The 17059-nt window shown below is 43.6% G+C and overlaps 1 protein-coding gene across 6 annotated transcripts in view; it reads right to left on the reverse strand.

Moving 5' to 3' along the window:
• Positions 1 to 2406: 2406 nt before the first annotated feature.
• Positions 2407 to 17059, reverse strand: part of GNE (glucosamine (UDP-N-acetyl)-2-epimerase/N-acetylmannosamine kinase) — a 53599-nt gene continuing 38946 nt past the window's right edge. For all 6 annotated transcript variants that reach the window (XM_038401463.2, XM_038401462.2, XM_038401464.2 and 3 more), the window contains 4 exons: positions 11156 to 11377; positions 9170 to 9352; positions 7883 to 7999; positions 2407 to 5358 (listed from right to left, as the gene is read on the reverse strand). In XM_038401463.2, coding sequence (XP_038257391.1) covers positions 5123 to 5358; positions 7883 to 7999; positions 9170 to 9352; positions 11156 to 11377 — 758 coding nt within the window. In that variant the 3' untranslated portion in view covers positions 2407 to 5122. The remainder of the gene's footprint in view (positions 5359 to 7882; positions 8000 to 9169; positions 9353 to 11155; positions 11378 to 17059) is intronic.

The following is a 17059-nucleotide window of genomic DNA, read 5'->3' on the forward strand; positions in this document are numbered from 1 at the left end:
GGAAGATAACTGGTGTGAATGAGAGAAAATCGACTCATCTTGCTCAGTATGAGTGAGTAATCCTCCTAAACCAGTTTTCAACTGATTTGCTATATAGAAACAGTGTAGTAAAAGTACCAAAATCTGCAAGGACAGGTACATGCTCCTACCATTAGATTCTCATTACCAATTAAGTTACAGATGGCTTACCTGTTTAAAACAGCTCAAAATAGACAAGGACCTTGTTTGTCTTCAGTGTTTTCACTGAAGCTTCTAACATTTTTACTACACAATGCTGGTGCTTGCCTAAAAAAGGAACATTCCTCATATAAGTTCAGTGTAGCATCAATAGTACTACAGAACATTGTTGACCAAGGACTTTTTTCAAGCAGTTGCATGTGTTCCATGAAGATATGCAATCAATACATGTAGATAGTCTGCCACTGTCACAAACAATGCACAGACTACTCCCCAGCATCCCACACAACAGACAGGACATACAGCTCTCATGTCACAATAGAACAAAAATCAAATGTCCCCACGTTACTTTCCCAGCATTGTGAACTTTACACCTTTTTTGTGTGTTTTTTTTATTCAAGTGCAACAATACCCTCTGCTTTGCTGTAATTCAGGCACACTAGACTGCCAATTCATTGGAAAGTGCTTTAAGACCCTTCAAAAGCTGAACCAACTTGTTATAGCAAAGTCCCACCCAATTACTTAATTGAAGAGACTTTTTTTTGTGCAACATCACTGATTTCTGAAGGGAAAATCCTGGGAGAATGGTTGTAGCAGGTGCTAGGGACCCAATTAACATAGTAAGTTTCAAAGGCATCTAAGTCCCATTTTTGAAAGTACCCACGTCATTTGGGGCCAGATTTTTAAAGGTATTTAGGTGCCTGAAGAGCCAGATAGACAGCAGGTGAAATTTTCTAAAGCACCTAGGCCCCCCTCACTAGTATTGAAATCAATGGGATTTAGGCACTTTTGAGATGTTGGACCTTTACTAGCAGGCCACTGTGTGTAACCCCTAGTGCTGTACCACAATGCCCCTTCCATAGGTTCACCAAAAGGGAAGAAACTTGCAGGGGCAAGGATGGTCATGAAATCCCAGGTCTGATCAAACTTTCCCTCAGACCTCATTTCTCCTACCCATTTATGAAATATCTTCTCCTTTTGCTGCTACTCCTGGCCCAGCAGCAAGTGGCACTATGGAGCACCATTGGTCTCTGTCCTTCATGCATGGGGATACCAACACTGCAGCCTAGTATGTTACAACTGGACCCAGAACTTGCACTCAAGCTAACAAAGGGCCTGACTGAATGCTTAAAGCAGCCTTGCAATGCCTACCTTCCACACCCCTGAGAGTCACCAGTTGGACAGGAGGGTACAGTCTTGGCCACTTCCCCATTCCTGAGCAGAGGGCAGGTAAGGCCACTTTGTGCTTTGGACCATGTTTGCAGGGCTGGTTTAAGGATGATAGGGTGGCCTGTGCTCCAGGTTAACCTGTTTGGCTAGTGCAGGGCCAATCATTAAGTGCTGTCTTTCCACCTGCCTGGGTCATAAATCAGCAGCTCCTTCTTGGAGCCATGAGGCCAGACATGGCATTGGTGTGGCTCACTGAGGCCAAACACTGTCCTCCTGCTGAGGTTCTGGCTGCACTTCTCCCCACCTCTCCTTACCAGTGCACACCATCTTACAGGCACAAGGCCTTCTTGTTACCTTCCTGCCACTGGCCCAGCTGGCCATCCACCAACATAGGAGGAGGGAGCTCACCAGGGATGTTCTCTGTGACTATGGAGTCAGTCTATCCCATACCTCAGCACAGTGTCCCCTGACACTTTGGACTCCTTTGCAGAGAGGTGGGGCCCACACAAGGTTCTCTGCTCAGTGTTCCCAACCCATGCCCTGGTTTTACCCTATTGTCCACCCTCCCCCCCATTCCAGTTTTCTTTTTTTTGGTCCCATGCAATCACTAAACTCTATGGCCTCATCCTTGGGTTAGTTCTGGTGTGTTCTACGCCCTGCCTCACCCAGCTAGATATGCAGCAAGCCTGAGTAATGGAAGCAAGCAGCAGTGAAACCACCCATGGTGGGAGGGACCTTACTCTGAACAAGTTCTTCATTGAGGTTCTGATCTGCAACAGCCTGGGCTAACCCTGCCTCAAGGGAAGCCAAGCCCTCTCACTTGTTTAGTACAGGTGTGTACCTTGGACCACATAGCGCTGAGTGACGCTGAGCCCCCTGTGCCCATAAAGCTGCAGCTGAGAGGAGACTTTGCTGAAGAGCAGACAGGATCTCACATGCAGTCATTCCTACCCTGTTCAGACCACCGCTGTGTGTCAAGGGGATGCTCCTAGGGAACTGTTCAGCATATCCCCCATCCTCTTTTTTTTTTTTTTTTTTTTTTTTAAAGAGAAAGTGTCCTCTTTCTCTTAAAAAAAAAGGGGGGGGGGAAGAACCCCATCAGGTTTGGAGGCCACACTGGGCCCTGCAAGTAGAATCTTGATTGTTTCCTTCACAGAGAACAGTGACCATCCCTGGTGCAGTTATTCTGGGATAGATACTGGCAGTCAGAGAACAGATGCCATCATGTTGGACTGCCTCTTCTGAGGTCTGTCCTCTGCTGGGGTGCTCTCCCTGGTATGGTGTCAGTGAGCACCCTGGAGATGTTTTTCAGACCACTCTTAGGGATGCAGAGGCGTGGGCTTACATTTATTGTCCAGTTTATACTGAGCACTAGGTGCAGGTTCTCCAGGGACACCTGAAATAATATTTAACTCCCGTCTGCCAAAGAGCACTCTCCATTAACATGTTAGCGTGACACAAAAGAAAACTAGCCCCTCCAGCCTTTCAGGCAGCCTAAAGGGCAACAAAGTCTCAGGGAGCTCGGGGAAGCCAATTCCATAGCTGAGGGCCCTGCATGGAGGACACAGTGGCTCCAAGCAGATAGGGCCTAGCTGCTCGAGAGTTCCAGCTCTCAGGATTAAACACAGAGGCGCCGCTTAGAGCCCCAGGGCTCTCCAGTGTGTTTAAGGTTCTGAGCTAGTGGAGTAGGAGGGAAGGGGCCCTGTCACTTCCTTGACTATTTCCTGAGTCCTAGCTAGAGTGTTTCTGGCTTTTTCAATGTCTGGAGAAACAGGATGAAAGCTGGTCAGGGTACTATGCGGCTGGGATGAAGGGGCCCTGGAGAAGAGATGCAAGCTCACATATCAAGGAGGCTCCCTGCTGAAGATTTCAGGAGGGATCAAGGAAAGACACACTGCAAGGTCCCCACAAGGGAAGTTTTCCTGAGGCAAGAGAATCCTTTCTCTGAGATGATTAAAAACTTCCCATGGGGCTGGGAAATGGGCTGGTTCTTGGTGCTGGCTTTGAGCAACATCATTCCATTGAGAGCTGCAGCAGCATCCTTGCAGACTAGAATGGAGGAGGGATCCTGTCCATTTGCAGGCAGTTTTGGTGGCGGAAGATGACAGAGGACGCAGGATTGCTCATTCAGGAGCAAGCTGGAGGGGAGATTGCATGTTATCCTCATAACAGGACAGAGCCATACAGGGAGCTGAAAGCTCTCCACCCTGAATGAGGAGCTACAGTCTCGTCAGCTAGCCTGTTCTATATGGGCGCTCAGCTCCATAATATCTGCGCACTTTCCAGCAGCGCATTAAGCAATATCTCCGTCACATGGCGGTTTTCTCATTCCCCCTCGATGCAGAGAAGTATGTTTTGTTCTGGACGTTTTATACTAGCATACACATAGATATACTGGAAAGGGAGGAGGTGCATGTGTATGCTAGAGAAGACATGGTCCAAGAAATGCCTCTGAGCGGAAGGTGGGGAGCTTTGTGATAGTCTCATTTCTTGGAGAGTCTGTTCCAGTCTCAGGCCGGCTCACGAGAAGGCTCTCTCTCCTGCTCAGATAAGCTTGACATGTAGGGTAGAAAGTTTCATTGTGCCAGAGGAGCGCAGTTGTCAATCATGATCTTCATACCAGAACTTTAGGCAGTCTTTTAGATACCTTGGGCTGAAGGTAAGAGCCATGACCTTGAACATGACCGAGTATTCCATACTGGGAAGCTGGTTTAGGGCAGGGCAGGTCTGATGTGCTTGTGGTAGCCTGGGTTTCCAAGGAGATGTGCTGCAGTATTCTGTACCAGCTGGAGTTTCCTGAGTGCTGTTGGCTTCATGCTCAGGGCTATTGCACTGCGGTAGTCCAGCTGACAGGCAATGAAGGCATGAATAATCCTGCCATGCTAACATGGGACAGACTCGTACTGTGGCAGACCAGCAACTCGGAGAAACTGAAATCCTCCCTAACCTACATCCAAATTAGTGGAACAGGTCAAATTCAAATAACTCACTGCTGGTCACTGCCAAAAGCAATTGCTGAGGAGGCACAGATGACATTCTGCTACCTTGTTCCCACACTCCCCAGTTCGTCTGGCCACATGTTGCATCTTGTAAGCTTATGTGGACAGGGACAGTCCTTCCTTTTGCACAAACAGGGCCCCGATCCCTGACTGGGACCCCTAGTCACCAACAATACAAATAAATAACAAAAAGAATCTTTCTCCGAGTGGAGCTCTGGCTGCCACGGTTGCCTCCTGAGAGGCAACCTCTGTGTTGTTTCCACCCAGCGGGATGACACCCTATGGGTTAGGATTGCAGCACATCCACTTGTGCGTGAAGGCGAGGAAATTCAAAGCTGAGTCAGATCAAACCAGTACTTGTCTGCAAGCTTTTCTAGTTTTACATAGTTACGAGATAGGACCAGGGTCCCCAAGGGTTGTCTAGAACTTGGCACACCTCACCAAATATATCCCGGGAGAACACTGGAATGTGCTTATGGATAAGTCTTTCTAGCATTGCTTAAGCAACACCTGAGCTCCCAAGCTACAGAGGTGAACAAAAAAATGGAAATGCACATTACTTCATCTGAACTTGGCTAAAACGTAGAAAAAAAATACAAAGAGGTATTACTACAATAAGGAAATACTGAAGTAGTAACTAACTACCTAAAACACTAGTCTGCTTTACTACAGAAGATAAAGCTGATGGTCAGCAGGAAGTACTTTGGGCACAGTATTTTTCCCCCTCAGAACAGTTATACAGCTGGACTGTCCATTTCTGTAATTTCCCCAGGTATCTAGTATATTCGGCGTGTACTGTAATCTAGCACCAGGCTAGCAGCTCCAAGCAGAGCAGGGTCTGCCAGATTTGAGACAACCACATCCACTGTCTCAGCAGAGAACAAAGCCTGCCGACGGATCACGTCTTTGACGATGTTAATGTAATGGCCTGCTAAAACTCCAGAAAGGATCACCAGAGAGGGGTTCATGGTATGCAGGATATTCACCACTCCAAGACCTAGAGCCGTGCCAGCTGTGAAAACAAAGGAAAGAGACATTACAGCAAAAAGACAATATCACAGAAGAATCTGATCATCAGGATCTGACCTAATGTCTCTAAACACACTAATTACTCCTGGGAGAATTCTGTGCCACTGCATGCGCACAGAATTCATGTCCCCCACAGATTTCTTTGCTTCCCCGCAGAAAAATAACTTTCTGATAGGGAAGCAAAGGGAAACTGCAGGAACAGTCATGCACCCCTCTCCAGCAGTGCAGGCATGTTGTTTCGGGTGCCTGTGGTGAGGTATATCACTGCAGGAGAGGGAGTGGGGGCAGAAGCAGAGCTAGGGTCACCTCGGCTGGGGGCTACTATGCTGGGCCAGTCTCAGCTTCTCTTTCCTTGCAAGGACCCACCCCCAGAAACCTCCCCAGGCTGCAGGAAGCTCCACACCCCCTACCCCTGCTTCCCGCCCCCATCACTTGTCAGCCACAGTGGGAGGGGTCACTGTATGGGGAGCTGCTCCCTGGTCCACCCAACCCTGGTGCATCCAGACTCCCCCCATACCCAGACCTCCCTGACGAGTATCACCCCCTCTGCACCAAGACACGCCCCCATGAGTCCCCTACATAAGGTGACCAGATGTCCCAATTTTATAGGGACAGTCCTGAGATTCGGGTCTTTTTCTTATTGGTGCCTATTACCCCCCACCCCCTCCCGATTTTTCACACTTGCTATCTGGTCACCCTACCCCTACACCTGAACCCCCATACCACCAAGCCTCATCCCTTGCATCAGGACCCCCACCCCTGCACCCAGACCACCCCACACCCTGATGAGCCCCCTGCATCCAAACCTGCACCACATTGAGCCCCAAACAGCGGTACCTGGACCCAAATCCCACTAAGCCCTACTCCCCCAGCACCCAACCCCCACACTGAGCCCCTTACACCCAGACCCTGCCTTCAGAGCCCCATCCCCCCACACCTAGACCAAACCTGCTGAGTCCCAATCACATTTACCTGGACCCCACTGCAGAGTCCCATTGCCCCTGCACCTGGGGGAGGGATAGCTCAGTGGTTTGAGCATTAGCCTGCTAAACCCAGGGTTGTGAGTTCAATCCTTGAGGGGGCCATTTAGGGATCTGGGGCAAAAATTGGGGATTGGTGCAGCTTTGAGCAGGGGGTTGTACTAGATGACCTCCTGAGGTCCCTTCCAACCCTGATAGTCTATGAAAGTGAAAGTAACACCCCAATGAGCCCGTGCATTGAGATTGGGCCACACAGAAACCTGGATCCCCCCCACACTAAGCCCCTCCACACTTGGATCCTGGTGTGCCTGGCACAGAGGGGCAGGGCCCCGGGGTGTTTCTGAGCCAGGCCCAGCCCTTGTGCTGTCTCAGAATCAGGTGCAGCCTTACTGCCAAGTCCATGTCCCAAGGAGGTGGGGGTGGGAGGGCCATGCTGGAGCCTCCACATTTATTTATTGACAAATGAAATTTGAAGAATTTAAAAATATTGTGAGCAGAATTTTTAACTTTTTTAGTGTAGAATTCCCTCAGGAGTAATTAATACTGTAGTCAGGGAAGCTTTTAATTCCATATGGCAGACATTTATGATTTTTCTGTCCAGAACACCAGAATTACAACAGAATGTATTCCTTTTCTTGAGAGAAAGTGTTAGTGTATAATACTAGGACAGCTAGCTAGGACACTTGTGCTCATCATCCTCTTTTCTTTCAAGAGTAAAAGAAAAATTCAATTGTTTATAGCTGGGTAATGTTATACCATGATATAGATGAGAGAGGTAAGTCAACACATATTGCTGTGCTTGGGGAACAAAGGAAAGAAAATACCTCTGTCTGCTATATTAGTTACACATAAGGAAACTGGTTACATTAAATGCTTGTTTTGAAAACTCAGAAAAACTGCATTGTAAAGTATTGTATAAACTGGAACAACGCTTCATAGAAACGGTTTCATTTTGGTTGCCTAGCATATATATTTATTGTCCTGTCACTGAAGTGTCTCATAATTTCCCATACCAAAACTGAATGATCAGAACCTGTCCTTTTTTTTCCCCAGTGAAGCCAGAGCTATTTTGCTTGCCACAAGAAAAGGAAAAGCATGATGTGTTAATATTCTAATCCCCTGGAGCAGGAAATCCCAAAAGAAATAGCGAAGGGTCCCATGACCATGCAATTTGTAATCTGTTTAACCAAATCTCTAACACTGTCCCAGATAACAGTTTGTTGGAGACAGAACAGGATCACTAGCCCATTCTCTTCACAATTCCCCACCAGCCATTGGTACCAGTCCTATCCATGATTGCCATGCCTAAAGGGCCAGATCCCTCACTCAAGTATATAAAGTATTGTATAAACTGGAACAATGCTTCATAGAAACGGTTTCATTTTGGTTGTCTAGCATATATATCTATTGGCCTATCACTGAAGTGCACCAAGGATTTGGCCTGCTGTGGTGAAATACCAATTCTACACTTTTGAGAATTTCTCTCTCATTCTAAGAGGGCTTACCACCCTAGGTCTAGGTTCTTACCTGTTCTGAGAATGCTCTCAGCCTTTGCATTCCCAAGTTTAGCTGCCTGAATGAGATGCACAGCACTAATGGTCTCTTCCATCTTCACTGACATTCCGCCCACTAACAACAGATCCTCTGTTTGGGGTGAAGAGAAAGCCCAGAAGGAAACATTAATAACAAATCTGCAGTTGGAATAACAGGTTGTATGTATCTATGTTATTCATCTGTAAAAAGGAAGGTAACTTTTAAAAAGTTTTATTTACACACTTAGGCCCTGATGCTGCAAATATACATGTGAGTGGTGCCACTGAACTCAACAGGGCTAGTCAGGTGCCTAGTTATTCATGCGTGTAACTGTTTGATGGATCAGGGCCTTAATTATGACAGTTCCATTGTGATAGCAAACTGGTTTGTTTTACAAATCAATCACTCCAAATATAGATGTAAAATATAATTAAGAGCAGAAACTGTCCACATTTTATTCAAGACTGGGGAGCTGTTGATGAGAGGTTCCAATTCCACAAGGAACAAACAACTGAGCTCATCAACAGGACATAGCCGAAACAGCCAAGTGGCTAGTAAGAAGGGTAAGTATTTGCAGTAGTAGAAATAACATGCCACTGAGAGATCTAAAATCCAAGATGTACAAAGGTGTGTTAGTCCAGAGAAATATAATTTTCCAAAGCTCACATGTAACATTGTCTTTAAAAAGAAAAGGAGTACTTGTGGCACCTTAGAGACTAACAAATTTATTAGAGCATAAGCTTTCGTGAGCTATGAGCTGTAGCTCACGAAAGCTTATGCTCTAATAAATTTGTTAGTCTCTAAGGTGCCACAAGTACTTCTTTTCTTTTTGCGAATACAGACTAACACGGCTGCTACTCTGAAAATTGTCTTTAAAAGTATCACAATATATTACTTTAATGCTCTCGCTGCTGTAAGCATTAATTGCTGGGGGGGAAGTTACTAACCCTGAAACTAGGAAAAACAATTCTAAGGAATATTTTAAATTCAACACAATACATACAAGTTAAAGGTTTTGACTTCAATAGGAGCAGAATTAGGCCAATGCAGCACTTTCCAAAATTCCACCCTACATGCTTTCTCTCTCTACTGAGGTTCACACTTATTAAACCTATGATCCAATTTTACCATTACTGAAGCTCCTTCAGAATGCTTGTTAAAAATAGCTGTCCCAGTGGCATGCCTAAAATGCCATTTTAGGCTGGACGCTCTTTGCATTTGCCAGCAGCATCATAGAAGATTGAACAACTACATTAAAAAGAGGGTATAAAATACACCTACCATCATGTAGTTTTTTAGCTTCTCTCTGCAAGGCTATTCCAGAGGCATATGCTTCTATACATCCATGGCTCCCACACAGGCACTCTGGTCCTTCTAAAGACACCACAATGTGTCCAAGTTCAGCAGCACAAAAGGAACTTCCATGGATCAATTCATGTTGATGAATGATTCCACCTCCAATTCCTATAAGCATATACAAATTTCTGACAGTAAAAGAACAGTCATGTAATGGCCTGGATTCAGCAGGGCACTTACATATCCCTATCTTAAAAGGGAAGGGGTTAAATATATGTATCTGTGCATCATTGTAATCATTATAAATCTCTTCTCTGCTTAATGCACTTGGTGCAAGTACATACACAAGTCTCTCCTGCCCCTGGATGGCAAGATGAACTTACACCTATAATGTTCATTGGTCATGTCATGGTATAATTTGTTTATGAGTTATTTAGCCAAAGAGGGTTATTGAGGGGCACATGTAGACATTATGTCTCAGCCTGTGAGTTGATAACTCCTGTCATAGCAATTGTCATAAATATAAAGGGAAGGGTAAACCCCTTTAAATCCCTCCTGGCTAGAGGAAAAACCCTTTCACCTGTAAAGGGTTAAGAAGCTAAGATAACCTCGCTGGCACTTGACCAAAATGACCAATCAGGAGACAAGATACTTTCAAAGCTGAAGGGGGGAGAAACAAAGGGTTCTCTCTGTCTGTGTGATGCTTTTGCTGAGATCAGAGCAGGAATGCAGGTCAGAACTCCTGCAAAAAGTCAGTAAGCAATCTAGTTAGATATGCGTTAGATTCGGTTTTGTTTAAATGGCTGATAAAATAAGTTGTGCTGAATGGAATGTATATTCCTGTTTTTGTATCTTTTTGTAACTTAAGGTTTTGCCTAGAGGGATTCTCTATATTTTGAATCTGATTACCCTGTAAGGTATTTACCATCCTGATTTTACAGGAGGTGATTCTTTCACTTTTTCTTTAATTAAAATTCTTCTTTTAAGAACCTGATTGCTTTTCATTGTTCTTAAGATCCAAGGGTTTCGGTCTGTGTTCACCTATGCAAATTGGTGAGGATTTTTATCAAGCCTTCCCCAGGAAAGGGGGGTGTAGTGCTTGGGGGGATATTTTGGGGGGGAGTAGTTTCCAAGTGGGCACTTCCCCTGTTCTCTGTGTAGCACTTTGGTGGTGGCAGTGTTTAACCTAAGCTGGTAAGAATAAGCTTAGGGGGTCTTTCATGCAGGTCCCCACATCTGTACCCTAAAGTTCAGAGTGGGGAAGGAACCTTGACAGTAGTCCTAAATTCTTTATGCATGAAACAAATATTTAAATCACCCTTAAGCAGCAAAATCTTATCAAAACTTGTAAATACTAAAGAAGTAGAAGTCAATCACATCCTACAGATGTGGTGCATCTAGAATTCTTGTCCTAGATCTAGTATAAAATTGTGATTTGCATTACAAAGGATTGTTTATTGCTCATTAGCATTCTTCCCTGACTAATTCAGATGGCAGTGGGCAGGCCTAGGTTGCACAATGCAGCGGTGGTGATACTGGATGTGCGAAGTCAGGTTCCTTAGCTCAAGATCAACCCAGATTACATCTGTTAACACCTAGTCTACACTAGTAGAGACATACTAGCCATGCATATGCAAGACTGGTTTGGGTTAGTTTTTTTGTTTTTTTAACAAGTGAGGATTCTTCAGCGGAGATGACTGACACACGTGTAAATGGTCCATATCTTTTTAACCAAACAAGTGTGTGAGACCCACCGTCCAAGTGTCACAATGTGCTACTAGGATGATGTGTCAAGCTGAGCTCCTCATTCAGCTACTACATATGGCTCCAGATCGGACCTACATTTTCTGCAGCTGGAAGGGAATTATATTACAATGTTGGAACTGGAGGAAGGCCCTCACTAATGCAGCTGTTCTGTGACATAAAGACAGCAGGAATTCAGTGCTTTCATTTCCGTGTGTTCACACTTACCTGTACCAGTGATTAGCGTTACAAAATTTTCCACTCCTTTTCCATGCCCAAATTTCCTCTCTGCCAGAGCAGCACAGTTGCCATCATTGTCCACCCAGACTGGCAAGTGCAGAACATCAGATATCGGGGTTCTCAGATCAACAGAACTCCACTCCTGAATGAGCTTTGTGGAATGAAGCACAATTCCTTCTCGGGGATTCACCCGTCCACCTGTAGAAATACCTGAGCCCCAAAACACACAAGAGAAAAATCAAGGCTAAGGCTAAATAACTCTGGAATGACTATCTATTTGCTCCTTGGGAGGAAAAGGATTTTTATTTTTAAACACTAAATGATATATTTCTGAATCTAAACAAAAACAGTCCTAAGTCTCACTTGCAATATATTGACAGGTTTCAGAGTAGCAGCCGTGTTAGTCTGTATTCGCAAAAAGAAAAGGAGTACTTGTGGCACCTTAGAGACTAACAAATTTATTAGAGCATAAGCTTTCGTGAGCTACAGCTCACATCCGATGAAGTGAGCTGTAGCTCACGAAAGCTTATGCTCTAATAAATTTGTTAGTCTTTAAGGTGCCACAAGTACTCCTTTTCTTTTTGCAATATATTACATCAGTTATGATATGAAATGAGAACTAACAGAATTCTACCATCCTTATCAATATATGCTCAGTGTCCCAGCTAACCAGCTGGGAGGTGTTATCATTAGCAGCTGAAAATTCAATTTCTTATTTTAGGCGGTGTTGGGTAAGTTGCTTAACCCTTCTGTTCCTCTCCTTAGCCATATATAAAAAAACCTGTATAATACCAAGGAGTTGTCCATCTTAAAGAAGTGTCAAGCACCCCAGACTTGTTGAAACTCTCTGGATAAGGATAAAAGGGGTAAAAAGCATGGGTGATGTCACGGTAGGGGGTCTACAACAGACCACCCAACCAGGAAGAAGAGGTGGATGAGGCTTTTTTTAAACAATTAACAAAACACAGGACTTGGTGGTGATAGGGGACTTCAACTACTCAGACATTTGTTGGAAACACAACAATGCAGGGCACAGATTATCCAACAAGTTCTTGGAATGCATTGTAAACAATTTTTTATTTCAGAAGGTGGAGAAAGCTACTAGGGGAGAGGCTGTTCTAGATTTAATTTTGACAAACAGGAAGGAAGTGGCTGAGAATTTGAATGTGGAAGGCAGCTTAGGTGAAAGACTATGAAATGGAAGAGTTCATGATTCTAACGAATGGTAGGAGGGAAAACAGCAAAATAAAGATAATGGATTTCAAAAAGGCAGACTTTAGCAAACTCAGGGAGTTGGTAGAAAAGATCCCATCGGAAGCATGCCTAGGGGGAAAAACAATTCAAGAGAGTTGGCAGTTTTTCAAAGAGACATTATTAAGGTCACAAGAGGAAACTATCCCACTGCGAAGGAAAGATAAGCAGTATGGCAAGAGACCACCCTGGCTTAACCAGGAGATCGCCAATAATCTGAAACTAAAGAGAGTCCTACAAAAAGTGGAAACAAGGTCAAATTACAAAGGATGAATATCAACAAATAATACAAATATGCAGAGACAAAATCAGAAAGGCCAAGACACAAAACAAGGTTTAACTAGCTAGAGACATAAAGGGTAACAAGAAAACATTCTACAAATACATGAGATGCAAGAGGAAGACCAAGGAGAGGGAAGGCCCTTTACTCAATGATGGGGGGAAACAATAATAGAAAATGTGGAAATGGCAAAAGTGCTAAATGACTTTTTTTGTTTCAGTTTTCACCAGAAAGGTTCGTAGCAACTGGACGTCTAACATAGTGAATGCCAGTGAAAATGAGGCATGATCAGAGACTAAAATAGGGAAAGAACAAGTTAAAAATTATTTAGGCTATGTGTATATTATGGACTTTGCAGCAGCACCGCTTTATCACTACAGCTAGGCCGCTGTTAAGGTCTCCCATGTGAGAGCTCTCCTGCCAGCATAATTAAATCACCCCCAATAAGCAGTGCTAGCTACGTTGGCAGGAAAGCCTCTCCTGCCGACATAGCACTGTCCACACCAGCACTTGTGCTGGTGAAACTTATATGAGTCAGGGGTTTGTTTTTTTCACAATCCTGACAGAAGTTTTATCCACAAAAGTGGTAATGTAGACAAAGCCTTAGACAAGTTAGATGTCTTCAAGTCACCAGGGCCTGATGAATATTCAAGGAGGTGACTGTGGAAATATGAGCCATTAGCAATTATCTTTGAAAAGTCATGGAAAATGGGAGAGATTCCAGAGGACCGGAAAAGGGCAACAGAGTGCCAATCTAAAAGAGGGAAAAAAGGACAACCCGGGGAATTACAGATCAGTCAGCTTAACTTCAGTACCCGCAAAGATAATGAAGCAAATAATTAAGCAATCAATTTGCAAACACCTAGAAGATAATACGGTGATAAGTAACAGTCAGCATGAATTTGTCAAGAACAAATCGTGTCAAACCAACCTGATAGCTTTCTTTGACAGGATAACAAGCCTTGTGGATAGGGGAGAAGTGGTAGCTATAGTATAGTATTGACTTTAGTAAGACTTTTGATACTGTCTCACATGAGCTTCTCATAAACAAACTAGAGAAATACAACCTAGATGGAGCTACTATAAGGTGAGTGCAAAACTGGTTGGAAAAACCATTCCCAGAGAGTAGTTATTAGTGGTTCACAGTCAAGCTGGAAGGACATAATAAGTTGGGTCCCGTAAGCATCAGTTCTGGTTCTGTTCAGTATCTTCATCAATGATTTAGATAATGGCATAGAGAGTACACTTATAAAGTGTACGGACGATACCAAACTGGGAGGGGTTGCAAGTACTTTGGAGTATAGGATTAAAATTCAAAAAGATCTGGACAAACTGGAGAACAGGTCTGAAGTCAAAGGGATGAAATTCAATAAGGACAAATGCAAAGTACCTCCATCCAGGAAGGAACAATCAGTTGCACATATACAAAATTGGAAATGACTGCCTAGGAAGGAGTACTGCAGAAAGCGATCTGGGGGTCATAGTGAATCACGAGCTAAATATGAGTCAAGAGTATAACACTACTGGAACAAAAAAAAAAGCAAACATCATTTTGGGATGTACTGTCGAGAGTATTGTAAGCAAGAAATGAGAAAAAATTATTTTACTCTACTCTGCGCTGATTAGGTCTCAACTGGAGTATTATGTCCAGTTCTGGCCACTACATTTCAGGAAAGATGTGGGCAAACTGGAGAAAGTCCAGAGAAGAGCAACAAAAATTATTAAAAGTCTAGAAAACATGACATATGATGGAAGACTGAAAAAATTAGGTTTGTTTAGTCTGAAGACAAGAAGACAGAGAGGACGTGATAACAGTTTTCAAGAATATAAAAGGCTGTTACAAGGAGGAGGGAGAAAAATCGTTCTCCTTAATCTCTGAGGATAGGACCAGAAATAATGGGTTTAAATTGCAGCAAAGATGTTTTAGGGTGGACATAAGGAAAAACTTCCTAACTGTCACGGTGGTTAAGCACTGGAATAAATTCCCTAGGGAGGTTGAGATATCTCCATCATAGGAGACTTTTAAGAGCAGGTTAGACAAACCCCTGTCAGGGGTGGTCTAGATAATACTAGAATAATGCAAACTATTTTTATATTATTAAATTGTAATTATGTTTAGCACCTGCATTAATTTATGATATCCTGTTTTGTAAACCCACACTAAGGCTCCTATTTTGGTGGGGTTACGTTAGCCAGTTAACTTGATTACCCTGGAATATATTTTCAGAAAACAGATTTGCTTGGCACAGAAAATCCATTTTTTAATCAGTGCAGAATCCATTCCCACATGTAACGTAGCAGGAACTACTGGATAAAAGGATTAAGAGTTAAGTCACGGGTATAAATTCATGCATTGTACAGAAAAGTAACGTTCATCAGAAAGTCGTTAGTCAGATATTGAGCAAAGAAAACTCACTATGATAGTTAATTTGTGCAAGGACAATAGGGTCTTTGGTAGATATTATTTAAATTGCCACTTAAAAGTTTAATGGGCCTGATTTTGATCTCTCACCAATGTAAGTCTGGAGTGACCCAGAGAAACCAATGGAGTTACATCAGAATCAGGCCCAACAGGTTTGTTTAAATAGTTCCTACTTGGGGAAAATATCCAAAGATTTTGTTAAACACTGGAGTGCTCACTTCCAGGGTGAACCCTATAGCTCAGTGGTTTGAGTACTGGCCTGCTAAACCCAGGGTTGTGAGTTCAATCCCTGAGGGGGCCATTTAGGGATATGGATGTTTAATTGGGGATTGGTCCTGCTTTGAGCAGGGGGTTAGACTAGATGATCTCCTGAGGTCCCTTCTAACCCTGATATTCTATGATTCTATTCTATGATCAGGGTCCACACTACCCTTTCCAACAGTCCCTCTACTGAGAGTTGTAGGATGAAAAGGGAAAGGACAGCTTTCTATTACTGTAAGGGGTCATTTGATTTTGATTAATTAGAACACTCCAAAAATGGTATCGTCCAGAAATCCACAGACCAGAATTACAAATTCCACAAATTAACATGTGGTATGATTGTTGAGCACTTCTGAAAAATCAGTCCAATAACTATAAAAAAAAGTTACAAAAAGCCACGACAAGTCAACTAAATTCAGCATTACAGCTATGATTCTGGGTCCAATTCAGCAGTGACATAAGCAGCTGTGCAAGTCTCATCACAAAAAAATAAGTGTACATAGTGCAGCTTGCACTGGGTTAATATTCAGTAGTTGTGCAAAAATGAGTACAACCTGCATAAGGAGGAGGAAAGAGAAATGTAACAGGAAATGCAACTAACAGGAAGAGATAAAATAAAACAGCCCCTCAGGCACACAAAGCCAACCACAAGTGGAAGAGAAGAATCAGGCCCACAGTCTTTGGGTCACCTTGGGTCATCATTTGCACCTGAATGAAGTGGATGTACCACAATACCACTCTGATCTGGTAGCAGGTGACACACACACTGCACGGGTGTGCATGGTGACAAGGCGCACAGCACTGGAGAAATTAACCCTTTTATCTTATATTATTTCTAACATCTCTCCTCCCTTTCAGCATGTAAGTTACATGCCTCTTGCACACCCACTGAATGCCACACCCATGCAAATCGCACCATTTGGTCACTTACACCTAATATCTGACCACCTTACACTCAACGTCCGAAGTTTGCCACTGTTTAAGTCACTGCTGAATTTGGCCAGGAGACTTCCAGAGGTCCTGGACCAATTTACTCCTGGTCTCTGTTTGTCCTGCTGGACCAAATTCATCCCTAATGTCAAACATCAGTAAGATCACAGCAGGGCTGAATCTGGCTGTGTCTGGGATAGTCTCACTTAATGTGTGATCTTTTGCACTGCAGTATTTAAGTACAAAATAAGGAGTTATAGATACAGGGGTAAATTCTACATGGACTTATAGCCACATGAACTCCCAGTGCACGGGGAGTAAATCAGCCCAGAATTTGGTTCACAATGTCTGCCAGAAAGGTGATTCGCAAATACGTTCTGAAAAAAGTTATGATTCCCTTTACGGCATTTAAACAAATTACCGTTTTTCACATTCGCAAATGGCCAGCCATCTTGGCTTGATGGCCCAGCAGGCATTGTTCTGGTGACATCACATCAACCACAAATATCGCTGGAGGATACCTGTCAGGTAAGTCCTGTTTTTCCAACATTGCAAAGAGTTCTACACTCAGTTACCATCTATGCAACCAGGCCAAGTTCAGTGAAGGATACACAGCTGTAACTGCGCAGGAATTAGCCCACTGTGCATTTATTTTTTTAAGTGACTGATGATATTTATATCGTGTAGATTATAAGAGAAGATCTAATAAGAACTCTGAAAACACTTTGCAATACCAGAAGCAGAAGAG

Source organism: Dermochelys coriacea, chromosome 5 (genome assembly GCF_009764565.3).
Source record: "Dermochelys coriacea isolate rDerCor1 chromosome 5, rDerCor1.pri.v4, whole genome shotgun sequence".
NCBI lineage: Eukaryota > Metazoa > Chordata > Testudines > Dermochelyidae > Dermochelys > Dermochelys coriacea.